This window comes from Syngnathoides biaculeatus, chromosome 8, assembly GCF_019802595.1.
Source record: "Syngnathoides biaculeatus isolate LvHL_M chromosome 8, ASM1980259v1, whole genome shotgun sequence".
Classification (NCBI taxonomy): Eukaryota; Metazoa; Chordata; class Actinopteri; order Syngnathiformes; family Syngnathidae; genus Syngnathoides; species Syngnathoides biaculeatus.
Genome location: NC_084647.1, coordinates 31,729,187 through 31,757,160, shown reverse-complemented (window position 1 = coordinate 31,757,160; position 27,974 = coordinate 31,729,187). Strand labels below are relative to the sequence as shown.

Sequence of the window (27,974 nt, the reverse complement as noted above, 5' to 3'; positions counted from 1 at the left end):
TTTAGAGAGATCGTGGTAAAGTTTAGCTGTGTTAAAATCTCGTAGCATAATGAGTGGCGAATCTGGGTGGGTTTTTCTTCTCAATATCGCTTATCTGCTTGGTGAGTTTTATCAGCGAGGAGGTCATGCTACCTTGATTAGCTGGAGACGTAATATAAACACCGACTAGGATGAAAGATGTGAACTCCCGTGGTGAATAAAAAAAGCTTACAGTTCAAAAACAGTGACTCTAAAAGCGGGCTGCAGTGTGTGCTGAGCTCTGTAACGTCCACGGACCATTCCTCGGTGATATAAAAGCATATTCCACTACCTTTTATTTTCCATGTTAGCATACAGGTAAGTGCCAATATAAAATCTTAACTTACTCACTTACCTGTATGCTAACACGGAAAACCAAAAGGGGTGGAATATAATTTTTGGAAATATCAAGACAAACTCCATTTATTCCTTTTTTTTTTTTTTTTTTTTTTTTTTTTCAAAAAGTAAAATCCGTATATTAGTTCACCACAAGCAAAGCTATTTTTTATTTTTTGTTTAAAATTTGATGACAATGGCAGAAAGACAAAAGAATAAATACATTCAGTATTTCACAAAATTCTCTAATCTTTCAAGTGACTAACAAAAAAGGATCTTAACTGAAAAGAGTATCAATTAAGATTGTTAGCTCGTCGACATGATCAGAACATGGATGTTAAAGCCAGGCAGCGTAATAGCAGCATCGAGCACTCGTCAGCCACTCGTCCACAAAGCCAAGTCTCCGTGAAGCACAGAGCCGCAGAACGTCCAAAGTCTTTCGTCGGAAGCATTAGACAATGTCCCCGCTTTCAAGGTGAACTTGTATCACGGATTGCGAGCCTCTTTATCGTGAGGGTTTGAAGAGCGCGCTGACTAGCAATTCTGAAAAAAGCTTCAGCAAATTGGCGAGTGTTGTCGAAAAAAAAGTCATAAGAAGGCTCTCTGATGGTTAGTGTTGGAGGACGCTTCATCTTCGCGTGTTCGTTTGATTTCGTGTAGTGAGAATGTTGGTTATCCAAATACAGGCTGGAGATTATGAACAGCTTCTTTGAAGCTTTTACTTACAGAACATTCCGGACACATATAAGTGACAGACACTGGCTGTAGCAGATCACAAGTGCAAAGATACAGAGGACTTGCAGTATTCTTATACTATCAGAAGGATCCGCATCACAAAAGTATGAAAGGAAAATAAAGAGCATCACAAGAGAATCGCATCATAAAATAAAGAGCATCACAAAATATCTGCATCATAATGACTAAACCAAATCTATCTGGTAATAACAGGCACATTCCTACGTCCTGGTCTCTAGTAAACATTTCAGCAAGATTCACTCAAGGTTAACTAATGAGTTGCCATGCTTCAAACATGAGTGATACACTCATGACTAAATATGATCAGAAGACACAATTCATTAGCAAGTCCTCTCTTGTGTACTTATTTGAGTCCCGAGATTTCCATTAAACACAAAAACACAAACAGTTCCGGAGACTTCCACATTGCAGTGATGAAAGTCCTCTGGATTTTCCCGGAATTCCGGATTTTTAAATTTTCATGAAAATTGCTCCTGAAAATTGAGGAAGATTGCCTAAATTTAATCCAGATATTGGTTGACAACATTGATCGAACATGCGTTTGAGTTCGTTGTTTTGCTTTGACGAGCGTAGCCATGTTGAGGCACTAACACTAGTAACACCCCTCCCCTCGCATTCTCTCAAGACATAGCTTATTTTGTGTGGTCTTGACATTAATTTACGTGTTTATTTCATAAACGTTAACTAAACGAGCCTGCTCCAAAACAACCGGTATTCACCCGGAAACAGGAAATGGAAGTTAACCGTACTGAGCATGTACAGAGCATGTACGAAAGCGCATGTTCAGAACTGCTTCACGAAATGCGAGCACATTTACGCCGAAAGTCATCAACATTATGAGCTATGTCAAAGGAAATTTAGTTACACCAGAGGTGCTCATTGCGTCGATCGGGAGGCAGTATGACAGAGTAAAAAAAAAACGAGACTATCATCCACCTCGTCGCTTGATTCAGGTGTGGCCAATATGTTGGTGCATACACATAAAGGCGCATTCTCGCAAGCCGGCCTCCTATTTACTGCAGTCCCGTGGTGCGTGCCCCCCCCCCTCCACAACAATACGTCATGATTGCCGACAGTAATGTTTGTTCCAATGTATTGCTAGCTTGTTGCCACGAACGCCGATAATATTGAACTAAACAGTTAGTATTTTCAAAACATTGCGAGTACAGACAGTTCGTGTTTATTCCTTGACAGGCCAGTGCATTTAAGTTTTCTTCATTTTTAATTTACAGTTATGTGATATTAACATACATTAATATACAACCACAACTCTTTCTGCGAGCATGACTGACCACACCCGTACATCTTTCAAATGTGAGTGACTATATATATATATATATATATAATATATATATATATATATATACACACATATATCAAAATATTAAAGGCAACTGATTATACTATTAGTATTACTAGATCTATATCTAAGATAGTGAGCAATGTGGTCGAGTGTATCAGTACAATGCGTTGTAACAAGTTTGTGACTTAAACGTTAATAATAATTACAACAGATCAACTTCTTGAACATGTTTTGCTGTACGGTGTAGAAATTCTAGGATATATTTTCGTGTATATTCTATATCCATACTATAATATGTATAATGTGGGGAAAAGGAGAATTTTACATTTCTTTTTACTGAATAGTTCACTTAATTCATTTGTCTTGAGATAAGATGGCATATTTTAATGACAAATGTGATTTTGTCCTATCCAGTGATAGGGGGCAAAAAAATCTGGGTTTGGCCCTTGGGGAACTTCTGCCCAATTTTTTTTTTTTCCTGGTCAGGACTTAGAAATTTTACTTTCAATTTTTGTCTGAATTTTGTATTGCCAGAATGCACCACAGCCATCCATTTTTTTCAAAAATTTCCCAGGGGTGACTGCCCCCGTACCCCCCGAGCAGGACTTCAAACCTTTAGTGGTCACATTTGTATTTTCAGGAATTTTGACGAAAGTCCACTTTCATCTCTAACACTGGTAGGCGTTAGGTAGGGAGCTTAAATGGTGGCACGCAGTGGTGTAAGGGTAATTAGGCAATGTGATGTCAGTGAAAACAACCCATGATTCGTCAGTCAATCCCACCACACATGAGTTCTCAGACAGGTCCTTGTCCTGTCCTTCCCTAACAGGGTGTACAGCACTATGCAACACGTTTTATGTTTCCTTGTTGTAGCTATATAATGATTTACTTTTCTTGACCTATTTTCAATTAGCACTTTGTCCTTGTCTTCATCTCACTCATATAATTAATTCAATAAACTTGAATTACAATATAAATAAACCACCTGGGAATGTTAGAAACACGACAATGACACAGTAAAACTGTTCTGACATAAAATGTAAGTAGATTTTACATTTTGCTTGACCTGACAGCCTTCTTCATTTTTTCCCCTTTCGGCTTGTCCCGTTAGGGGTTGCCACAGCGTGTCATCTTTTTCCATGGAAGCCTATCTCCTGCATTTTCCTCTCTAACACCAACAGCCCTCATGTCTTCCCTCACATCATCCATCAATCTTCTCCCTCTTCTTCTCTCTTTCCGTCCATCTTTCTAATCACCCTTCTACCAATAACAACTCTCTCTCCTCTGGATGTGTCTAAACCATCAAAGACTGCTCCCTCTGTCTCCAAAACACTAAACCTTGGTTGTCCTTCTAATGTGCTCATTTCTAATCATTTCCAACTTGATCACTCCATGAGAGAACCTCAACGTCTTAATTTCCATCACCTCCAGTTCTGCTTCCTGTTGTCCCTTTAGTACCTCTGTCTCTAATCCATACATCATGACTGGCCTCGCCACTGTTTTATAAACTTTGCCCTTCATCCGAGCAGAGACTCTTCTGTCAAAAAACCTACCTGACACCTTCCGCCAACTGTTCCAACCTGATTAGATCCGTTGCTTGACTTCTTTTCCACACTCACCATTGCTCTGTTGTTCGGTCCAAGTATTTGAAGTTCTCCACCCTCGCGATCTCTTGTCCCTGTAGTCTCACTCTTCCCCCTCCATCCCTCATTCATGCATTCGCTTACTTTGGCTGATCTTTATTCCTCTCCTCTCCTTTCCAGTACATGCCTCCACCTGCTCCCTGCTTTCACTGCAGACCATAATCTCATTTGCAAACATAATGCTCCAAGAGGTTTCTAGTCTAACATCATCTTTCACCCTGTCCAATATCACTGTGAACATGGAGTAGCTCAGAACTGATTCCTGATGCAGTCCCACGTCCACCTTAAATTCTTCTGTCACACCGGCCGCACACCTCATCACTGTTCTGCTGCCGTCATATATGTCCTTTAATATTCTAACATACTTCTCTGCCACTCCTGACCTCCACATGCAGTACCACAGTTCCTCTCTTGGTACTCTCATAGGCTATCTCGACACAAAGACACAATGTAGCTCATTATGATCTTTTCTTTGGATACTTTTTCATTAAGGCAAATAATGCATTTTTGATACTCTTTCTTGGCATGAAACCATACTGTTGCTAGCAAAGACTTCTGTCTTGAGTCTAGGCTCCACTACTCTTTCTCAAAACTTCTTTCTGTGGCTCAACTTTATTCCGCTATAGGTCACTCAGCTCTGTGCCTTTGTACCTAAAAATGACAACTAAGTTTTCTACTTTTCCTCAGGCATCTTCTCACCCGCTAATATTAATTTGAACAAGTGGGTCAAAAACTCCACAGCCAACTCTGCAAAATGATTCCATACCTCCACCGGTATGTCATCAAGACCAACTGCCTTTCCATTTCTCATCGACTTTAGTGTCTTTTTAAATTCCACCTGACTATTCATTTCCACTTCTTGGTCCACCAGACTTGCCTCTTCTGCTCTTGCTTCTCTCTTCCTTCATTCATCAGCATCTCAAATTATTCATCCATCCATTTTCTTTGCCACTTATCTTCACGTGGGTTGTGGGGAGTGCTGGAGCCTATGCCAGCTGTAAACGGGCAGGAGGCGGGGTACACCCTGAACTGGTTGCCAGCCAATCGCAGGGCACATGGAGACAAAGAGCCGCACTCACATTCACACCTAGCACAATTTAGAGTGTCCAATTAATGTTGCATGTTTTTGGGATGTGGAAGGAATACGGAGTACCCAGAGAAAACCCACGCAGGCACGGGGGAACACGCAATCTCTACACAGGCAGGGCCGGGATTGAACGTGGGACCACAGAACTGTGAGGCCAACGCTTTACCAGCTGCTCCACCGTGCCGCCCCTCAAATTATTCTTTCCATCTATTTAGCAAACTACTGGCGCCAGTCAACACATTTCTATTTCTATTCTTAAAGTGCCAGTGTCACCAAAAACATAACATTTGGTATGTTTGTAACCAAAAATAATCATCCAGAATGGACTCATCCGTTTTTTCACAGCAAGTCAGAATGTTGCCGTATATCTTTTTTTTTTTCCATCTCCCACCAGGGAAAGTCTCTCTAGGATTTTGTGTTGAGGAATAACCAGGAAGTGACGTATTTGCAGTCGCAGAGTTGTCTTTATATTGGTTTAAACCTATTGTACCGGCAAAAATTACCGGTTTTTGTCATTGTGTTAGCCAAACTGGTGGCTCGTTGTATTGCTGGATTTTCCTCGAACACTTGGGGGGATGGATTAAAAAATGGATTGCACAGGTGCAAAGGACAAGAGCTTTGTTGGTTTCAAATGACAGGTAGGTGTGCATAAAGCTATTAAAAAATAATAAATAATAAAGAAAATAAGTATTTGAACACCCTGCTATATTCCAAGTTCTCCCAATTAGAAATCATGGAGGGGTCTGAAATTGTCATCGAAGGTGCATGTCCACTGTGAGAGAGATAATCTAAAAAGAAAAGTCCTGAAATCACAATGTATAATTTTTTTAAACAATTAATTTGTGTGATACAGGTGCAAATAAGTATTAGAACACATGAGGAAACCAGTGCTAATATTTGGTACAGTAGCCTTTGTTTGCAATTACAGATGTGAAACGTTTCCTGTAGTTGTTCACCAGGTTTGCACACACTGCAGGAGGGATTTTGCCCCACTCCTCCACACAGATGTTCTCTAGATCAGACAGGTTTCTGGGCTGTCGCTGAGAAACACGGAGTTTCAGCTCCCTCCAAAGATTTTCTATTGGGTTTAGGCCTGGGCTAGGCTACGCCAGAACCTTGATATGCTTCTTACAGAGCCACTCCTTGGTTTTCCTTGCTGTGTGCTTCGGGTCATTGTCATGTTGAAAGACCCAGCCACGGCCCATCATCAATGCTCTGACTGAGGGAAAGAGGTTGTTCCCCAAAATCTCACAATACATGGCTGCGGTCACCCTCTCCTTAATACAATGCAGTCGTCCTGTCCCGTATGTGCAGAAAAACACCCCCAAAAGATGATGCTACCACCCTCATGCTTCACAATAGGGATGGTGTTCTTGGAATGGAACTCATCGTTCGTGTTCCTCCAAACACGGTTAGTGGAATTATGACCAAAAAGTTTTTTTTTTTGGTCTCCTCTGACCACAAAACTTTCTCCCATGACTCCTCTGTATCATCCAAATGGTCATTGGCTATCTTAAGACGGGCCTTGACATGTGCTGGTTTAAGCAGCGGAACCTTCCGTGCCATGCATAATTTCAAACCATCACGTCTTAGTGTATTACCAACAGTCACCTTTGTGGAAAGTTGATTGCAGAAAAACGGCCCAGTGATGACGAGGAAAAGGATGATGACGATCGGCAAAAAAGTAAAACTTTTGGATATGCTCAAAGACGGCAGTTTAATGAACAGAGCCCTCTGTGACACACAGTGTGACACAGGCAAAGGCTGTGGTCCGACCAAAAGAGTGTGTGTGTGTGTGTGTGTGTGTGTGTGTGTGTGTGTGTGTGTGTGTGTGTGTCTCCAGAGTCCAACACAAGAAAGCACAAACATTTGATTTGGGAAAAAAATCCAATTTGTACAATCTGGTGATGAAAGCAATGACGATAACCCAGTAGCAAAATTTTAGCATCCCCTTCTGATTTCGAAAGAACTCAACAACTTAACAGATCAGTAAAGGTTGATTGACAGGAGTGGGGCAGTTGTCTTTAGTGGTTGAGGGTGTGACAATGGCCAGCAACAAAAAAGGGAAAGGGGTGCATTTTATTAATGAAATGTGGCATGTTGGGGTAAGTGTGTGTGGATGTGAGATGGTGACAGGAGTCAAGGTCAGGGCACGAACGGCTGGTGACGTGGGGGCGGAATCAGGCGGGGCAAGAGGCTGTCCGGTCGGGGTACAAGCAGGGCGGGTCGATTTAAAAAAAAAATGAAAATAAAAAATAAATAGTACCACGTGTCCCCCTTCCCTCCAATCGAACAGCGATGAAGTTCGTTCCACCACCTTGTAGGGACCGTTCCACCGGGGTTCAGACCACTTTCTCTTCAGCACCTTGAGCCACACAAAAACACAGTCATTAAGCAGACGGGGAGTTTGTTTTTCGGTCAGAGGTGAAAACTCAAATGTTAATTGTTTTAGCTCGGGTGGCCCTTCATCTGGTTGTGCTGATAAAGTACTTGGGGGTGCTGGGAACGGTCGGTTGGTATGCCACACATAGGGTGTCCACCCTTTTGATGAATTTAGAGACATTCGAACGTTCATTAAGGCAATTGGAAGTGCTTGTACCCAATTCAATTTGGATGAGGCCAATGCTTTAGCTATTTTTCTTTGTTTCAGTTCATGCGTTTGACTTGGCCTTGAAATGGGGGTGGTACATAAAACCAAACTAATGTTTTAATCCCAGTACTCTTTCACCATCTTGTAGATGCTTGTTTTTGAAATGAGTTGCATTGTCTGATCTTATCTTTTTCAGGAACCCATGGGAAGGAATGTAATGATTGACTAGATGTTTGACCAAGGTACTTGCCATTTCAGATCTGCAGGGATACGCCTCAGGAGAGCCAGAAAAGGCGTCCACTGTGACAAGCAAGTATCGATATCCTGACACAGATTTAATCATGTCAGTAAAATCCAATCGACACCACCTCGCTAGGCGCAGTCACTTCCGGATCGTGACTGCCATGGGGTGCCTTGGTAGCAGGCATACTATTAAATCTGCTACATATACTGCAGTCCTGCAGTTCTCTTAACAATGGTTCTCATGAACAGGTGCTACCACGTGATAAGTCTCCTTAGAGTCTCTTCCACTCCCACATGGCACAGTCCATGGGCTTCACTTATCAGCTGCTTCAATTGTTTTTGCGGCAGGATATAGTTACCATCTTTTGTCCACAGACCGTCCTCATTCTTTGTTCCGCCCTTCGATTTCCATGCACTCTTTTCTTCTGGGCTGGCCTGCTGCTGCCACTCCCTAACAGTGGCCATGCTCACCTCCTCTCTGGCTTTCAGCTCCTCTTCACTGACTGTCATCTGTAAGGTTGGGAGATAATAAGCCACCTCTTGTGCAGTTTTGTCTGTGGGTGCATTTCCCTGTGTGATGATGTCGGTGCCTTTGGCATTTAATAATAGCTACAGCCTTAGGTAACATGAGTGCGTCCCTGAGCGCCAAAATGTCTTGTTGGCAGTGAGAAAATTGTTCCTTTGCCACTCTGCAAGCGCAGTGTGGATTACCACATGGGCATAGGCAGAGTAAGTGTAAATGTTTGCCGTGACTCCTTGGGCTATTGCTAATGCAGTTTTGACCGCTACTATTTCGGCTCTTTTTGCTGATTGGATGCCGGTAAATTTTTCGGCCACGAGCGTTGTGAATGGGTCTCCCGTCCAATGAATTACTGTGAATCCCGAGTGTAGTAATTGTGTGTAGTATTGAGTAATTTAATGATCATTTGCATTTGACAGTTAAAGCCCAAGTGTCATCCCTATAAACATTCTAAAATAGATATTGTAATGAAAAATACATAACATTATTCACTTCAATGTCTATACGAAAAAATAAATGTGAGCGAAGAGCACGTCATCCATGCGCAAAGTTGCATAAGTGTCATTCAACGACATCCAAGTGGTCGCCATATTGGCTGCATCCTCCGTCAGTGACGTCACCCGGACATTCGCCAATGAAAACACGCGGTGCACCCCACTATGGGAAACAAACACGCCTCTCCTGATACGGAAGTTCTTTTTGAAAAGAAGAACACCACACAACCGAGTGAAGTTACCGGGGCAATATTACACTATTGTTTCGAGCCATATTCAGTTGATATGGAATCACGGCCAAACCGCCTCCCCGTCCGATCCACTTCCGCGGCGGAGATGAGCCGTCGCGGCTCATCGCAGCCTGCCGGTGTGGCTCATTTTCTGCGCAGAGGTGTCTTATCACGGAGTCGAGCCGTGCTGCTTAATGGGTTGTTCATAGCCGCCGCAGTACGCGATGAACAATACCATCGAGCCGGGGCGCTTTACTGCGTTGTTGTCGCACACGGCTGAGTGAGGAATTGGTGCTGTGTTCTTCAGAGCCGCCGCCGTCCGCGACCCCGAAGGGCAGCCGTCGCTGGTGAAGCGACGCAGCAGCCCGACGCCCACATCGACACATTTCATATGCTGATCTTTTGTTACGTTATGAGAGACCGATTACGCGGTCCGCCCCAAAGTATTATTATTTTTTTTTTTTAGTAGCTGTATACACACCTACCTGTCATTTGGAACCCACGAAACTCTTGTCCTCTGCACCCATCCAACCCATTTTTCATGATGAACCGGGTCTCTTGCAAGCATATGAAGGGTAAATCCATCCTCCCAAGTGTTCAAGGAATTTCAATTTCAACTGATATTAGTAGAACATGATATAAAACTGTATTTAAATTTTCTTGATGACAAACTATCTGAAGAAAAGTTAAATGCACTGGCCTGTCAAGGAATAAACACAAAGGGTCTATACCCGCAATGCTGAAAGTTTAGTTCAACATAATTTGTGTTAGTGGCAACAAGCTAGCGATACATTGTAACAAACATTCCTGTCAGCAATCGTGATGTATTGTTATAATCTAGCGTAATTTACACCGGTATTTTTTGTCAATCAATTAATGAAGGATAGCAGTAGATGATTTATATCTTCATAGGCGCGCAGAGGGGAAAAGTTTTCAATTTCAAGAAAACACGTACCACAGGGAAAATTACCGTTCACATTTAGATATATGGATAGACTAACTTTAGAACTTAGATCAAGCCAAACTAAATCACAATTTCATACTTATTATAGTTAGATACTGAAGCATTACCTGTGTCTATAACATGACTAATACAATTTCTTGTTCTTCAGGTTACATTCATACAAATAGCTTTCAGACGTAAATGTGATACAAGGAATTAAATTTTTATTGGTAACTAAATCTAATAAACATTAAGAATGACAGAGATGTGTCATAAAAATAAAAAAGTTTCTCAATCCTCTTCTGTACACCTGACTAGAAAATAACATCACTGGTCAACACTAGATTTTTGCATGATTCCTCCCATAAAGATTCTCCTCTTTTTACTGCTCACCCGTTTACAGAAACTTGTAACAAAAACAAACAATACTTTAGGGCCTTCAATTTTAACGACTAACAGTTCATTTACACTTTCTATGTTCAGACAGTTCCTTAAGGACGTCTTTACAATGTTATGCCTGCTGAAGCCACGTTCTACATCCACTACGTCTTTGCAGTTGCAGTAACTTGTGATTTGCTGTCTGGTGATGCTTCACGAAGTCATCCAACTATGGCGCCACCGATGATGTTCAGTGTGTCAGAACATTTTTTCTTTCACCGTCAATACACCATTGGCAGAAAAAAATTTGAGTCCCTCAATTTGAGCCACTGGAATTTAGAAAACCCATTCCTGGCGAATCTTTTGCCTCTGCCCTGCACGGTGAGTAGATTACATCAGAGTACATCTACTCATCTCATGTAGAGTACATCAGAGAAAGTTGTGTTGGGCATCCTTCCTCCGTAATGGGCATCTGTCAAAGTTGGGAGCTGACAAACTGGACTTATACCACTGCCATCCTTTGTTTTTCAGAAGATAATCCTAAAGATTTATAATTTTTTTTTAGCATCTACAGATAGCATGAACCGATGACGACAAAGCGTGGATTTGACGCGGAACCCAGATGCAGTCGTCTCTGATGCAAACAATTATTCGCTCAACTTCTGGTATAGCTTCCGAGGAAACTTTCGTCACGCTAAAGCCAGGAATCAAATACGAATTCTTGTAATATAAAAGTCTATAACAGTACAAAATGATACGTGAGGATAAAGAGCCAATTTTTTTCGCCATTTTAAAACTTCACTCGCCAGACTCGGAATGCGTTTGTATCTACCTGTAACTTCCCAACATGCTCCATACAGTTAACTTGCATTTCCTGTTTCCGGGTGAATGCTGATTGTTTCGGAGCAAGTTTATTTAGTTAACAACGCTGATTAAATAAACACGTAAATTAATCTCAAGACTACACAAAATAAGCGACGTCTTTCAATATCTATTCGTTTCTACTCGTAACAAATTTTACGTGAGTGATTTTTCGTGTTCGACTGAGCAGATTTGCGAGTACGAAGGCGCGCGAGCGCGGTCCCGCTCGTCAAATGTGAGTGACTGCATGAATTAAGAATGCTATTCACATCATTTTATGAATAAAGGGAGACATTTTATTTCAATTTGCTGTACAAAGGGAATATTCCAGTGATTTCTATATGATTGTTAGTTTGTTGGAACCCTGTCCAGATGAGTGGAATCATACAGTTGTGATGGCTTGCCTGAAAAAAAATAGTCACAACTAACAAAATGTTGATATATTAATTTTTTTTTTTGGGCCAACATACTTAATAAAACAGAACATCATATTCAAATTTTAATAAGTTGATGAAAGGATGCTGATGTTAAAACAACTCCCCAGTCCTAAAATAATTCATAATTTAATTCATGTAACTCAGTACAGTATCAAACAATAACCATATTATTCAGAGCACACCAGAAAAACATTTCAAAACAGTTTCACAACAGTAGTCATTCACCATCATTATAAGTGGAGGCATGTTTTCCTGTTTAGTATCAGTTTCAATGTTCACATGTTCCAACTGCCAACACACCATGCAGCCATACATGACCCACCATTGTCTGGGGTTGCAGATGTAGGTCACCTGTTTACGTCAATGTATCACTCAACTGACATAAAACATTACCAGTGACAAAATGATCTGAGCAGACACAATCCCGGGATAGTGTTTACATCTGCTCTGGGCAATGCTGTCAGCCAATCCATTTAACGCTGAGAAGAAAGTTTTTCAGTTTGTTCAACGTGCCTTTTATAACAGCTGGAATCCTGAAGAATGACTTGTTTGCGCCAGGCCCTGCTCTATTGGAGCAGCCAACAACAGCACAGAAGTTAACTGTACCTGGAGGCCGGTTGGTTTGTGCAAGCTTGCAAAAATAATGCGTGGAGATACGGCTACTGACACGCTTGTTTGTTTTCCAAAATGGCGGACAATTAATACGCATGCTTGGCAATGACGTAAGTCACATGCCCTCTATATGCCCGCCACCTCACGTGACGTCATGTCACGTTACTAAGGAATCGTAACATGAATGGCTGGCTGCTGTGTGTTGAGTTCTGACATCCTTTGCCTGTGACCAGAAGTAACCATGCCTTCTTAACAACCAAGTTAAATTTTAACAACAAAGTTTAGTTTCAGACAGCGAATTATTGAATTTCAGAAGCGTATTTCTCTTAACATTTGAAATTCAAATCCTTTTTCAAATTCAAATCCTATTTCAAATTCAAATCCACTTAACTTTTCAAATTCAAATCTCATTCAAATTCAAATCCCGGTGGCACTAATCTACTTCCATACTATGGATATTTAAAACCCAACCTTTGACGTCCCTGTTATTAGTAGGCTTTTATTTTGAAGGTGGCCTTTACCGCTAGAAAATTACTGGTTCCCATAATACAGATGAACATCTGCGTTGACCGTGGTACTGCATACATTTTAACCAGGCTTCCGTCTTGGATAAACTGCATCCTGTTATCTTGTCAAGTAAAACAATTACAGTCAATAATCTTACGTCCAAATAAAGCTCGTTGTAGTTTAAATTCTGCTGTCAATGAAGTTTATCATGATACAAACAGACTAATACCCCCGATCTCAGACGACCGACCGCCTTTTCAAAATGAAATATTTATTGACGTTACATCATAGTATTTTGAAGGGGCACTTGCGGGCGCAGAGTTCAGGCGCTTCCTTCTCGGGAGGAGACTGAGGTTTTTTTTTTTTTTTTTTTTTTACTCATGTACGTACTGTTGTAGGTGTAAATCCACTCAGGACAGCTATAGAAATCAATTGATTGACAGTTGATAAACGACAGCTATTAGGTACTGCTCTGCTGCGGAAGATAAAAAGGACGGTAAGAGTTATATACACTTTTGACAGATGAAAAAATATGACACGTCGATTCATTTGCTTTATATCCAGTACAGTATACCCTTTTCTATTGAAAATAAGCTGTGCGTGACCTTATTATTGCAACTGTTGTGTTACGTATATTTCATATACTACTAATCATTATTAAGCGTCCGAGCTCAAATAGCGGGGTGAAATGAAGCTTGAATGTCGGAAGACGTGTGTTTTCGATGTGGTTGCCTAAAGTCCCGTACATTGCAGTTTGTTTATCAATTCGGGATAAAATCATATTGTAGTCGTTCAACATTGCTGTACGTTGTATTGTTTTCCATACAGATAAAACCGAAGTTCCCGCTGGCATGTATAGTTTTAGCAGCGCAAGAAGGATGAGGTCCTCGCTGCATCGGTAAGTTCTCATTAAGTTTCACCAGTTATTTTTGCTCCTCACTCACTAGTAGAGCCTTCTCTTCAATGACATCAAAAAGTCAGACAGGACGTGGAAGGTTAAGAAACTCATAAGTAGGAGTGAAGTGAGAAATTTATTTTTCTAAAGAACAGTAAACCAAAGTAAAATACAATGACAAACCTGGACCAGGGGTGCTGAGTAGAGCGTTGGCCTCACAGTCTGCCTAACAGCCTGTGTGGAGTTTTCCATATTCTTCCCGTGCCTGCGTTGGTTTTCTCCGGGCACTCCGGTTTCCTCCCACATCACAAAAACCTCCATTAATTGGAGACACCAAATTTCCCCTCGCTATGTTTGACGGTTGAAGTCAAGTCAGCTTCTTTAAAGTTCAGAACAAATGTGTATGTACTCCCTGAAATTTGATAACTGAAGTGTTTTGTGCGAGATACAGACGGAATAGAGGAGATTTACTGTCACTTATTTATCGTTTTAAAACTGAACAGACTGGACTGAGACGCACTAACTGCTTTTCTACAGCACAATAAGTTTCATTTCCAGTTCTGTAATCATCATTGTACTTTTCATGTTTGGAGTAACTGATACCATTCTGTAATTGCAAAAAAAACCCCCCCAAAAAAACCCAACACCACCAACACAAAATCCAAAGAAAGAAAACCACACGTCCCATCAAATCTCTGAATCTCATGAATGCAGACACTTTGATGTGTATTTTGCACGAGAGGTGTCCTGCAGTTAAACACTCACAAGTCAGACACATCATCTTTTACACCGTGTATTGAAGTGCACAGAGATGTCTGACTTTCCCAGAAATGCAAGCGTGTAAAAAACGTGACAGTTGTCTTAAAGGTTAAGTTTTAAGTGCATGTGTATTAATGGGGCTCTGGTTTAAGTGGGAGTTAAATGAAGTGCTGGGATTTGAGAGCATGAAAACACATTCAGCGGGAATTCTCGTGAATATTGAAAAAAGTCTTCTCAGAGAGCAGCTTTAAGAGTTTTTTTTTTTTAATTCAAATAAAGTGTGATAATCTGCTGTGCTCTCGTAAATCCACTAGTCAATTCCTCAGATATGTTACGTTTACCCGTTTCAAACTGCAAGCGGCCCAATTGCAGTTGTTTTCTACTATTAAAATCTGCACAACGATCAGCCTTATTTTTGAGAACAGAAGGTGTCAAACAAGCAAAGTGACATTTCTCACTGTGGGAGGAGAGCATCATATAAATTTCATGAACAATGATATTCTGATGAACTCACCAGAGTGACCTGTATTTCTTAGACAGCTGAGTCATCTTTTCGTTTTCTGGAAGAGGAGTGCAGATGTTTGTCTCTTCCCAGCTGCTGGATTTTATTGTTGCAAAGCCTGCTCCACTTCTGTAGAACCAGGTGATCAACTCTTTCTGACAAAAATCTGTCTTTATTTTGATTTATTTTGTACACTGTCCCCCAAAAGTCTTGCAGCAGAGAGGCAAAAATATTCCTTTATTTTCACTGTTCATTGAAAATGTTTGACATGAAACAATATTCAATGAGATGAGGTGAACATTTTGGCTTTTATTTGCAGGTACACTTTATAGAAGACAGAACATATATTGTAACATAGTCACTCAGATTTGATGAGTGCGACCGCACTCACGCGGCTCCGTCCATGCAAATCTGCACAGTCAAGCACGAAAAATCACGTACGTTATTACGAGTAGAAAAAATAGATATTGAAAGATTGTTGCTTATTTTGTGTAGTCTTGACATTAATTTATGTCTTTATTTCATAAACGTTAACTAAACAAGCCTGCTCCAAAACAACCAGTATTCAAATAGAAACAGGAAATGGAAGTTAACCGTACTGAGCATGTATGGAAGTTAGGCTGAAAGTGAATGTTCAGAGCTTCTTCACGTACTGCGAGCGCATTTACGTCGAAAGTCATCAACATAATGAGCCATGTCAAAGGAAATTGAGTTTCACCAGGGGTGCTTATTGCGTTGATCGTGAGGCAGTGTGGCGGCATGCCCCCCCCCCCCCCAAAAAAAGACGTTAGACTATCATCCACCTCGTTGCTTGATTCAGGTGTGAATCCATCCTTCCCAGTGTTTGAGCAATATCCAGAAATACAACGAGCCGGCATTTGGGCTAACACGAAGGAACAAAGATCTACCTTCCCACAGGTAAAATTGGTATTAACACACTCAACCCGCTGCTCCTCCACATTGAGAGGAGCCAGATGAGGTGGCTGGGGCTGTCTCCCAGATGAAATGGTCCGGGCATGTCCCACAGGAGAGACAGTCTCTCGGCTGGCCTGGGAACCCCTTGGAATCCCTCCAGAAGAGCTGGGTCAAGTGGGTGGGGAAAGGGAAGTCTGGCTATCCCTGCTAAAGCTGCTGCTCTCATTACCCGACAAGGAGAAGCGGTAGAAGATGGATTAATGGGTGGATGGATAACAAAGTCAGTGTTTTCGAGTGGCCTTCCCAAATGCATGATCTGAATCCCATTGAAAATTTCTGGGCAGATCTGAAAAGGCGTGTGTCAGCAACGCAACCGACAAACCTGACTCCATTATACCAGTTTTTCAGGATGAATTGACCCCTCCGTACAGGGCACTTAACCACGCCTCCTGACGTGACGTCACGCCACGTGCGCTGACGTCAGACAAACAATTAGCAAAAATATCGCGCAGCAAGAAAAGAATAGAGCGAAACTGTCCGATTTACCGGCTGATTTCTCACTCGCATTCGTAGCTAACAGTGAAATATTGTTGAAAAGCAGCAGCAGGGCTTCAAGTATTTCAGCAAGCGGTATTTCAATGGCATTTACATGCATATCAACGGAGAAACCATTGATATTAGCGCGAGATCTTTCCAGAGTCAGAGGGAGACCGAGAAGCCACATAATATAATATATTATAACCCAAAGATGAATTCGTCATTGACAGTTTCCTATTTTCGTGTTACCTATCATACTTGTGTGCAGAATCTGTATATGAATCTGTATAGCCATTTGTGAACCGCCGTATGAAGGAAAAGAAGGCGAGGCTTGATTTACGAGTTTTTTCTCTCGTTTTCTTTGTGTAACATCTCGCGCTCCCCTCAATAATTATTCTTGAATTAGTGCCGAACCTACGTAAGTCCCGACCGAGTACGACAATCACTACTTTATAGTGTCCTCAAACATCCTTCCTTCAGTCTTGGTGTCTCGGTGCACGTCGAAGGCTTTTAGGACTGCTAGTCCGGTTTAGCTTAGCTAATTAGCCGCGAACAAAGGGACACGTTTGTGCAGTCAGATCATCGCAAAATATCGCTCAACACAGATCAAGTGTGTCAATCATTCACACTTAGCTATGTTATGTAAGCGAAGAACTGCTAATTCATTTATATGAGACATGTATTGAAAATCAAATATACGGCATACCTTCGTGCTAACAAAGTCCGGTTTAGCTTAGCTTGGGAGCCGCTCAACAGAGACACGTTTGTGCAGTCAGAATATCGCTCAACACAGATCAAGTGTGTCAATCATTCACACGTAGCTATATTATGCAAGCGAAGAACTGCTAATTCATTTATATGAGACATGTATTGAAAATCAAATATAGGGCATACCTTCGTGCTAACATATCTGTTCCGGTTGATGGATTCAGTTGATCATGTGGTCTTCTACAAAGTTTGATCCATCGAAGACATTTTTCGTACTCGGTCTTCTGTTCCGGTTGATTTTAGATGGATCCAGTTGATGATGTGGTCTTCCACAAAGTTTGATCCATCAAAGACATTTTTCGTACTGGGTCTTCGGTTTTGGAAAGGGTACGAATTGACCTCCACCAACTAGCCTTTCAGGATACCTGTCATCACTATTATAAAGTCTGTGACTACACCTCTTAACCATATCTATTGTTAAAGAACCCAAATACGTGATAAAACGCCAAAAGCTATACTGGACCATACAACGTTGTCTGAGAAAACTGCGGGTCCAAAAAGAGGCGTGGTTTATGCAGATCTCTGGCCTCTGATTGGTCAGTGACGCGGATTGCGCAATATCCACGGAGGGGTCAATTGGCCAGGATTCCAGGACTGTCAGAAGCTTGTGAAAGGTTACCCAAAACATTAGATCCCAGACATGCAGTCAAAAGGAAATGCCACTCAATAGTAAGTAAATATCTATAAAGCTTTTACCTTAAATAAAAAATAAAAAATACAAAATTCTCTTGTTATTCTAGTATTTAACAAAATCAAAAAAAAAAATGTGTGAGCCTGATTGACCTGGAGAGGTTTAGTCTGATTTGACTTTAGACAGTGAGGCAAATAATGTCATGTGTGTTTTTTGCACAGTGCATGGCATGTAAACATCTGGCTTCCACTGTACTGTCCTAACTGGTATTGAGAATGGATGGATGAATATTGTTATTGGAGAATGTGTTACACAGGAGTGTAGTACATTGATTATTCAAACAATAAATAGTGCTGAATTTCTGCGCTCAGATTTCAAGAGTCATTAATACAATTAGAGATAAGACCAATGTGAACACCAGACAGCTGACCATGGGTCTGGAGGGAGTGGTCAGGTGCCAGTGCCCCTCCCCTTGGAACTGGTCGGGGGGCTTTAGTCGGACTCGAGACCTCCTTGGGTCCTGGGTGGTCGGTGGTGTCTACCTGATTGGGTCCCCTGCTGAACAGGCTCGCTGACTCTTGAAATGTGGCTGGAAAGGAATAAAAGTAAAGTGAATCATGTAGCCAAACAGCGGAGAGTTTTGATAGCCAGTTGAAGGAAATATTTGTTGTCTCTAGGGGTCTTAATTTTAATATGAACAAATTGAACAATGACAAAACCTGTTGTAGTCAGTACATAGAAGATTGGTCTTATTACTAGTCAGCTGTCGTAAACTCATAAATCCAGAGCCATGAACCTAATGTTGTATGTCACAAAATGCTAGTTGCGTTTATGAAGAGTTACAAAGGCTGTTAAGGTATTATCTTAATTAAAGCATTATATTTATGCACAGTGAATTTAGGATAAAAGTGTTGATCATAGGAAAAAAAGGAAACCAATTAGGTGTGTTTTTAAGCAAAATTTTTTTCGGTTTTTTTTTTGTAGTCATAATTGCTCATTATCAAGCAACATTTTTATTGACTCAAATACATTTATTTATATATATATATATGGAAGTAGACTTCCGGTTTCCACACTGGTGACAACAAATCGAAGAGGCTCTGACCTGCGCGACCGTGCAATAACTAAATCCTGCTGAATTTGGACCGAATGTTGTGAGTACTCGACGTGGGATGCCCCTGGTGACAACTTCAGTGGACTAAAATCATCATCTGTATAATTTCAGTACCCAAATTGGAGCCGTTTGCATTCGTGTTGAAGCTGCGCAGCCTAGCCTAGCCTAGCTTGGGAAATCAAGCAACGTATGTAATCAAATATTTGCTCAAGAGGTAAACGTTCAATAGTGAGTACTTACATGACCTGCAAAACCTACATTTCGTTTACAACAAGGACCGTGACTACTTACTTACTTACTTATACCAATTTAAACGTGCCGATAGGCCCAGACTGCCTTAGTTTAGCTGGCTAACAACGAGTAGTGTTTGTGATCAAACACTGCTTTTGAAGATGCATCAAACGTGTTTAACTTCATAACGTGTACGACCTAAACAATGGGTATAACGAGGACTTATAGGAAATTTAACAAGTTTTACGTTAGCACCCAAATACGAGCCATATCGTTCATGGTGAAGCTGCTCAGCCCAAGTTTAACAGAGCGCACTAACAACTTTACCTAATCCCTTACATCCACAGGTCCTTTGAATCGTCACATCCATTATATTTTCACACAGGTAGTATGTGATTTGTGTACCTTATGTACTGACTGTGTTTATTTGACAGCTTTTATCTAACTTAAACTTTAACATAGTTTAAGTAGTATGTATATTCTGCGTCTTATGTGTTGACTTTGTATATTTGATTGCTTTTATCTGACTTTAACTTTAACATAAGACTAGGTAGGATGTGAATTGTGCATCTTATGTGCTGACTTGGTTTATATGATTGCTTGTTTTTGTCTATCTGCAGCCGAAGGGGTGCACAATTCCTGTACAGCCTGAAGGCCAAGCCTGGATAAATGCAGAGGGTTGCGGCAGGAAAGGCATTCGGTGTAAAACTGTGCCAAACTTATATGAGCGTTCGTCAAATGACTTCCATAACTGATAGGTTGTGGCCCGGGCTGACTACGCCCGCCCCCCGGCACTGTTAATTTGCAAGGCATAGGTAGAAATTCAGGTAATGTAGGTCGAAGACAAAAAGGAGGAGGAAAGCGACTTCGTCGGCAGAAGACGAAGAGGCATGCACAGTCCCAACAACTGTGTGTAGGGACTTTCATTGTTGGGACTATGACAGGAAAAGCTCGGGAATTAGTTGACATGATGATTAGGTGAAAGGTTGAATTTATTGTGCATCCAAGAAAGCAACTGGAAAGGGAGGAAGGCTAAAAGCTTCGAACGAGGGTTTAAATTCTTTTACCATGGAGTAGATGGGAAGAGAAATGGAGTAGGGGTTACTTTTAAAGAAGAGCTGACTAAGAATGTCTTGGAGGTGAAAATAGTATCAGACCGAGTGATGAGGCTGAAATTTGAAATTGAGGGTGTTGTGTATAATGTGATTAGCAGCTATGCCCCACAAGTAGGATGTGACCTCGAGTTGAAAGAGAAATTTTGGAAGTTGTCCTGAGCATCCCAGACAGAGAGAGAGAGAGAGTTGTGATTGGTGCAGATTTCAATGGACATGTTGGCGAAGGAAACAGGTGATTAAGAAGTGATGGGTAAGTACGGCATTCAGCAAAGGAACTTTGAGGGTCAGATGGTGGTGGACTTCGCAAAAAGGATGGAATTGGCAGTGGTGAACACTTATTTCCAGAAGAGACAGAAATATAGAGTGACCTACAAGAGCGGCGGTAGGACCACGCAGGTGGATTATATTTTGTGCAGACGAAGTAATCAGTAACCTCCTTCAGGTTACTGATTGTAAGGTCGTGGTGGGAGAGAGTGTTGCTCGACAGCACAGGATGGTAGTGTGTAGGATGACTGGTAGCGGGTAGGAAGATTGAGAAGACAAAGGTAGAGCAGAGAATCAGGTGGTGGAAGTTGAGGAAGGTAGAATGTTTTTTTAGCCTTTTGGAAAGAAGTAAGACAGGCTCTAGTTGGACATGAACAGCTCCCGGAACACTGGAATACTACTGCCAAGGTACTCAGAAAGGCAGGCAGGAGAGTACTTGGGGTGCCTTCTGGTGGGAAAGGGAAGGAGGAGACTTGATGGTGGAACCCCAAAATACAGGAAGTCATCGAAGGAAAGAGATTAGCGAAGAAGAAGTGGGACATGGAGAGGACTGAGGAGAGGCGGAAGGAATACATTGAGATGCGATGTAGGGGAAATGTAGAGGTGGTCAAGGCTAAACAAGCGGCATATGACAACGTGTACACCAGTTTGGATACGAAAGAGGGAGAAAATGAGCTCTACAGGTTGGTCAGACAGAGGGATAAAAATGGGAAGCATGTGCAGCAAGTAAAGGTGATTAAGGATAGTGATGGAAATATGTTGACTGTTGCCAGTAGTGTGCTTAGTAGATGGAAAGCGTACTTTGAGAAGTTAATGAAGGAAGAGAATGGGAGAGAAGGTAGAGTAGAAGAGGCAAGTGTAAATGACCAGGAAGTGGCAATGTTTAGTAACGGGGAAGTTAGAAAGCCACTGAACAGATTGAAAAATGGAAAGACAGTTGGTCCTGATGACATAGCAGTGGAGGTATGGAAGCAATTTGGATAGGTGGCTGTAGAGTTTTTGACCAACTTATTCAATAGAATACTATCAGGAGAGAAGATACCAGAAGAATGGCTGAAAAGTGTGCGAGTCCCCATTTTTAAGAACAAAGGCGATGTTCAGAGCTGTGGAAACTATAGAGGAATAAAGATGATGAGCCACACAATGAAGTTATGGGAAAGAGTAGTGGAGGCTAGACTCAGGAAAGAAGTAAGTATTTGCGAGCAACAGTATGGTTTCATGCCGAGAAAGAGTACCACAGATTCATTATTTGCCTTGAGGATGCTCGTGGAAAAGTACAGAGAAGGTCAGAAGGAGCTACAGTGTGTCTTTGTAGACCTAGAGAAAGCCTATGACAGAGTACCTAGTGAGGAACTGTGGTACTGCATGCGCAAGTCTGGTGTGGCGGAGAAATATGTTAGAACACTACAGGACTGCATCAGGGTTCCAGGCTAAGTCCCTTCCTGTTTGCGGTTAGAATGGATAGGCTGACAGATGAAGTTAGACTGGAATCCTCTTGGACTATGAGGTTCGCAGATGATATTGTGATATGCAGTGAAAGCAGGGAGCAAGCGGAGGAACAATTTGAAAGATGGAGGCACGCATTGGAAAGGAGAGGAATGAAGATTAGCCAAAGTAAAACAGACTATATGTGCGTGAATGAGAGGGCGGAGGAGGAAGAGTGAAGCTTCAGGGAGAAGAGATAGCGAGGGTGGATGGCTTCAAATACTTGGGGTCAACAATAGAGAGCAATGGAGAGTGTGGTAAAGAAGTGAAGAAACGGGTCCAATCGGGGTGGAACAGTTGGCGGAAGGTGTCTGGTGTTCTATGCGACAGAAGAGTCTCCACTAGGATGAAGGGCAAAGTTTATAAAACAGTGGTGAGGCCAGCCATGATGTGTGGATTGGAGACGGTGGCACTGACGAAACAACAGGAAGCAGAACTGGAGGTAGCAAAATGAAGATGCTGAGGTTCTCGCTTGGAGTGAACAGGTTGGATAGGATTAGAAACGAGCTCATTAGAGGGTCAGCCAAAGTTGGATGTTTTGAAGACAAGGTTAGAGAGAACAGATTTAGATGGTTTGGACATGTTCAGAGACGATAGTGTGAGTATATTGGTTGAAGGATGCTGAGGATGGAAAAAGATGACACACTGTGGCGACAACTAGAGGGACAAGCCGAAAGGAAAAAAAGAAGATATATATATGTGCATTTATTTATTTATTTATTTATTTATTTTACTTGCTTTGGGTCCCTCTGCAATATAACTGCAATATATTGCTCCGAATTGGCAAAACTGCTTCTCCAAAAAAAAAAAAAAAAAAAAAAATTCGAGCCTTGAAGTTACAGCCTTGGAATGGGTAGAAATTTACCGTACAAAAACAAGAGTAAAACAAGGTTTTATTTACTAACAAAGAGTAACCTTTACCAATGTGATGGAAAGACTAAAGCTTCAAGAAAGATGGTCTGTACTCTCTACAAATAATGCACTTTTGTCCAAGTTGTGTATTGGATTTGGATCAAATTCCATGAAAATTTTGAACTTTTGATCTCCAGTCTCTCATTCAAAATCAAATGTTTTTTTCCACAGCTAAAATAAAGCAAATGACCTAAGTGTTCACTACTTTTGAAGGGCTAGTACAGTATACGGAACTGTTTAAACCTGTACCATGGCAAGAACCTCCAGTTTCTCCACCAGCCTGGATACAACACAAAAGCTGAATTAAATAGTTAGCTTTGCAAAGTTTTGAGACTTTTAGATGGCTTTTTTTAACATCTTTGCCATTGTTATAGTTTTCAGCTGCATTGAATACATTTAATGAGAGGATTTAAGATATGTTATCATTTTCATGTTCAATACCTAAATAACCTAGCCAAAAGTATGATTAACATGAGCAAAGTATTGGTTCAGTTTACTTGGCCCTGAAGGTAGGACGAGCCAGTTAAAATCCAGATGATCTCAGTCATTATTGTAAGATTATCCTTGCTGCACACTGTGTAATGGGGTTGAACCTGATTGGACCAGACCATTGCATAAAAATAAGAGTTGCGGACACAACCCTGCACATTAAGTGATTATCTTATGGCTTGGGGAAACCTTGATTCATGAAAACAGTGTCAAATTGCAGACACTGCACAACAGTTCAGTATGGTTTGGCTCAATTGTTCAGTGTGTAAAATCCTTTATGCTGAAGACCAGGATATACGGTGGAAACGGATGTTTTTAACAGCGCTTTAATTTTTTTGTATAGTAGATCCAACTGAGTTCCACAAGAGGAAGCTATTCCTATGGTTCAGCCATCTTCCCCAGGAAGAGAAGCAGTTTGGAGGATACTTTAGCCCCGAGACAATGCATGTTGATCCACTCATCTTGGAGAGGAAGCCAGAGGAGAAAGCCGGACTCCTTGGCTCCCTCCTGAAAAATCAGGCTTCTTCCGGACCCTCCATTACTGTGGAACAGCTCTTTGAAATCAGTCGAGACCAGCCTGAAGATAGAGGCCTCAACGTACTTCTGTATGGGGCAGTGGGAACTGGTAAAAGCACAGTTGTCCGAAAGCTGGTGCTGGATTGGTGCGCTGGGACCACGCTGACTGACTTCAAACTACTGATTCCCTTTTCTTGTGAGGATCTTGGTGAGCTAACAAAGTAAGACAATTCTGTAATATCTATAATTGTATGTAAATTTTCTCTGGGTAGAAGTTAAACTACGTACATTAGGTACTTTGAAGACCCTTAATTCCCCATAGATGTGAGCATCCATTCCTGTACGTCTTTATGTCAAACCTGTGATTAATTGGTGACCAGTTCAGGGGAGTACATTGCCTTACGCACTAGACATTCACGCTAGATAAACAAGAATTGACTGTACCTCCTCTGTGACCCTGAATTTTTCATTTGTAATTCCAGTTAATCTTCTTAAAATGGCCCACCAATGAATGAAACTAAAGTAGTGTCAGGCTGATGGTCTAGAACAAATATTTATCGTCCGGTCAGCCTCAAAAACCAACTGGAAGCAAATTCTACTGCATTTTCCAAGCTGCTTATCCTCACAAGGATCACAGGAGTGCTGGCACTTATCCCAGCTAACTACCCCAGCAAACATTTGTGTGTAAACAGTATTGACCGCGGTGGAATGTTCACAGAGAGAGACAGATAGAAGTCTCAGTCACAAGAACAAATAGTTAAGTCATTACACATTTTAAATGCCTTAAAAAATACATGTACATGCCAAATATATATTTTACCCACAAAGAGTTGTACGTTTTGAAAATTGATTTACCATATGCCAAGTAATCAGAACCTGCTTGCCAGTTTGAGACATGAGCAAGTAAGCAGGTGTGATTGATTCAATGGGCAAATTCCAAAATTCCAGTCAGTTTATCACCCAGTATTGAAAAGTACCTGTGAAATGTTATAGGGTTAATCAAATGGGTTTTCAGAATTCTTTTGGGTGTTTTTTTTTTAATTCAATACCCTTCCAGTCTTGTAGTTATACAGTGGTGACTTGCAGTATGAGTGATACTTTAAAATAATTAAACCGATTATTTTTTTTCCGTTCTCTTTTTTTTTTTTCTTGTAGGGAAAGAAGCGTTATATAGTAGCAGTGAATTCAGTTAGTCTCACTTCATAAGCAAATTGTGAACAATTCGTAAAAAGAGTCTTCAAGCTGTTTAATGCCACTTACAGAAGTCGTAGAAGTACTAGTAGTTTATGTCAGCGTTAAAGTATTATAGTTCCTCCTGGTGGCCAGGGCTGACACATCAGAAGAAGAAGCAGAATTAATTGGGTTTCAGTGTTATCATGCTGCAAATCATGATATGCAAACCGTTTACCGTATTTTCCGGATGACGGCACACCGGTGAATAGTCCACCCCCAATGTGTAGCGATTTTTTTGGCCAGACCACATGCTGCAGATGTACTGTATACCGTACGGACTGGTACGTTGTGAAAATTAGATTTTCACACAAAAGCACTTGGTAAATGTCTATTTACATTCCTCATTTCCAGTGATTGTAACAGCAGTAAAACAGCTCAAACATAACAGAAAAGTCACTGTGTTTATTCATCATCCTTTTCACTCAAACTACTAAAATATCAGGGTTGAACAGCTTCAGAAAGTCTCACATATTTTAGTCAGTCGCTCTGTCATTTTCATCTTGAGTTACCGCTGAAGTTTGTGCTGTTCTCCTCACGGGGCCCTTGGTCTCGATATGGTGCTCGACCTCATGTTTAGTATCGGCAGAGGAGAAAGTGGGCTGTGTCAAGCCAGGGAACTCACCAAGTAGGAGCTGATACTTGGTACCATCTGAGAGTGAACTGGAGAGACCGCCATAAGTCGCCTCATTGTGAACACAGGCAACTGAGGAGAAACTCAGTGTGTCCACAACACGGCCCTTCATCACGTCCACCAGCAGCCCATGGGCACAAAAAAAATCAGCGCTGAGGAGAGAGAACGAGACATCAGTAGTGACAAAGTCGCATGTAAAGCGCCGACCCCCAAAACACAAGTCCACGGTCCATAAGAGCGGATAGGGGAGCCATTAGCGGACAGTAGGGGTGGCCCCTGAGTCCCACCAGTGGCGTCATCCGCAGTGGCAGTCAGGACGCTCCTCTGAACGCCAGTGTCGCAAAGGAATTTGCGCCCAGAACGGGTGTCCTTGACAAAGAGCACCCGGTTCTTCGCGGCCACGCTCACGACAGCTACAGAGCGCGGGCTTGAGCGTTTCCCGCCGCGTCGTAGTTGCAAGGTGCGCGGCACCTCTTTGCTTTCGTGCCAAAACGGGCGTGGAAGTAGCACAAGTCTGTGCCAGCGCGGCCGTCGATGGCAATGGGGCCCCTGAGAGCATTTAACTCCAATTCTTAAATCCTGACACTGGCTTCCAGTGAGCTTGCGAATAGATTTAAAAATTCGGCTACTGGTCTGTAAATCACTCAATGGTTTAGGTCCTGAATACATGAAAGAAATGCTTACGGAATACAAACCCAGTAAAGCTCTGAGATCGACAGACTCCGGTCAAATAGTGGAGTGCAGAGTCCAAAGCACCACATATGTTCAATGAGCATTTAGCTATTATGCTGCACTCAAATGGAATACGTTACCAACAGAGGTGAAGTTAGTCCCCAGTGTGAATGATTTTTTCGTCCTGGTTGAGAAAACTCTATTTTGACTTTTAATTATATTTCTTGCACTGTACGCTGTTTTTAATTTTACTTTTCTTTTATATTTTTAAAAATTTTGTTAACATTTTTCTTGTTTTTTTCCATTGTAAATGTTTTTTATTTCTTTATATTCAAATAATTTTCATCATGTAAAGCACATTGAGTTACATTGTGTATGAAATACATGATATAAATAAGTTTGCTTTGCTTCTGTGGCCAGCTAAGAGTGTCCCATACATATATGGCCAAAATGAGAGATGCATACCAGTCCCTGTGAATAAATCTATACCCTTCCTGCTCACTCCTCACTCCTGCAACATGCAGTTGTGCAGCAGTGAGGCTGACAACCATAACACTGCTTTACAAGATTTCCAGCATCTTCTGTAACTGCGTTCAGGGTGGCAATGGGCCATGGCATGGCAGATCTCATCTGGTTCAGATCTTGTGCGGCCACTACCTCACAAACTAACTTGTGGTGACCGGTGGAAAGAAACGAATTACACAAAAAAATTGTGTGATAATGTATTTTTTAAAATTGTGGGCATAATTTGATGGTCAGTTTCACGCCAAACTGATAGTAATCACTCAAGTTATAATGAATGAGGAAGTGACCGTTCCGCTGACAGTGGATTCCGTTCGCTCGGACCTCTCAACACAACATGTATGGTGAGAGACTAAAAGTCCCTAATAAAATAAAACACATTCCACTTCAGAGAACATGTTTTTTTCATGTTGTGGCCATTGTTACATGGACAATTGCAGGCTATACTTTTAGAACTGGATGAAGTTGTTATGAGCAAGGAAGTGCAAGTCCACCAAATGACAACTGCATGGAATAAGGGTGCTTGTTGTTTATATGTGAGGGGGGCCACATCCTGGTTTTAGCCCCATTCACAAATGCACGACACATTTAGAAGTTGAAAGTTATACACTATATCGCAACAATTCAGTGTACTATGGAATCTCGGTAAAACGAACTAATAGGAGCCAGTCGGGTCCGTTTTAGTCAAATGTTCATTACATTTAAACTTTTTTTGTCCATATGCACCAATTTTACTGTAAAGTCCGTTATCAATGTTTTGTACTTTTTTTTTCATGGCCTGAAACGCCAAGTAGAGTACAAGTTATTGTAAATAAACACAAAAAA

General features: G+C 41.4%; 2 protein-coding genes across 9 annotated transcripts in view; one reads left to right on the top strand and one right to left on the bottom strand.

The window, feature by feature from the left end:
• The first annotated feature begins 13,321 nt into the window (after positions 1–13,321).
• The window catches only part of nlrx1 (NLR family member X1), a 49,802-nt gene continuing 35,149 nt past the window's right edge, over positions 13,322–27,974 (top strand). For 3 of the 5 annotated variants that reach the window (XR_009796103.1, XM_061827595.1, XM_061827598.1), the window contains exons 1-4: positions 13,322–13,454; positions 13,787–13,856; positions 15,149–15,255; positions 23,919–24,312. Coding sequence is in view for 4 of the 5 variants with exons in the window: in XM_061827595.1 (XP_061683579.1) it covers positions 13,810–13,856; positions 15,149–15,255; positions 23,919–24,312 (548 nt within the window). In the remaining variant the exon portion in view is untranslated. The remainder of the gene's footprint in view (positions 13,455–13,786; positions 13,857–15,148; positions 15,256–23,918; positions 24,313–27,974) is intronic. The other 2 variants (XM_061827596.1, XM_061827599.1) reach the window with 1 other exon arrangement.
• The window catches only part of nlk2 (nemo-like kinase, type 2), a 209,689-nt gene continuing 199,212 nt past the window's right edge, over positions 17,498–27,974 (bottom strand). For all 4 annotated transcript variants that reach the window (XM_061827600.1, XM_061827614.1, XM_061827613.1 and 1 more), the window contains 2 exons: positions 25,947–26,107; positions 17,498–18,554 (listed from right to left, as the gene is read on the bottom strand). In XM_061827600.1, the coding sequence (XP_061683584.1) occupies positions 18,340–18,554; positions 25,947–26,107 (376 nt within the window). In that variant the 3' untranslated portion in view covers positions 17,498–18,339. The remainder of the gene's footprint in view (positions 18,555–25,946; positions 26,108–27,974) is intronic.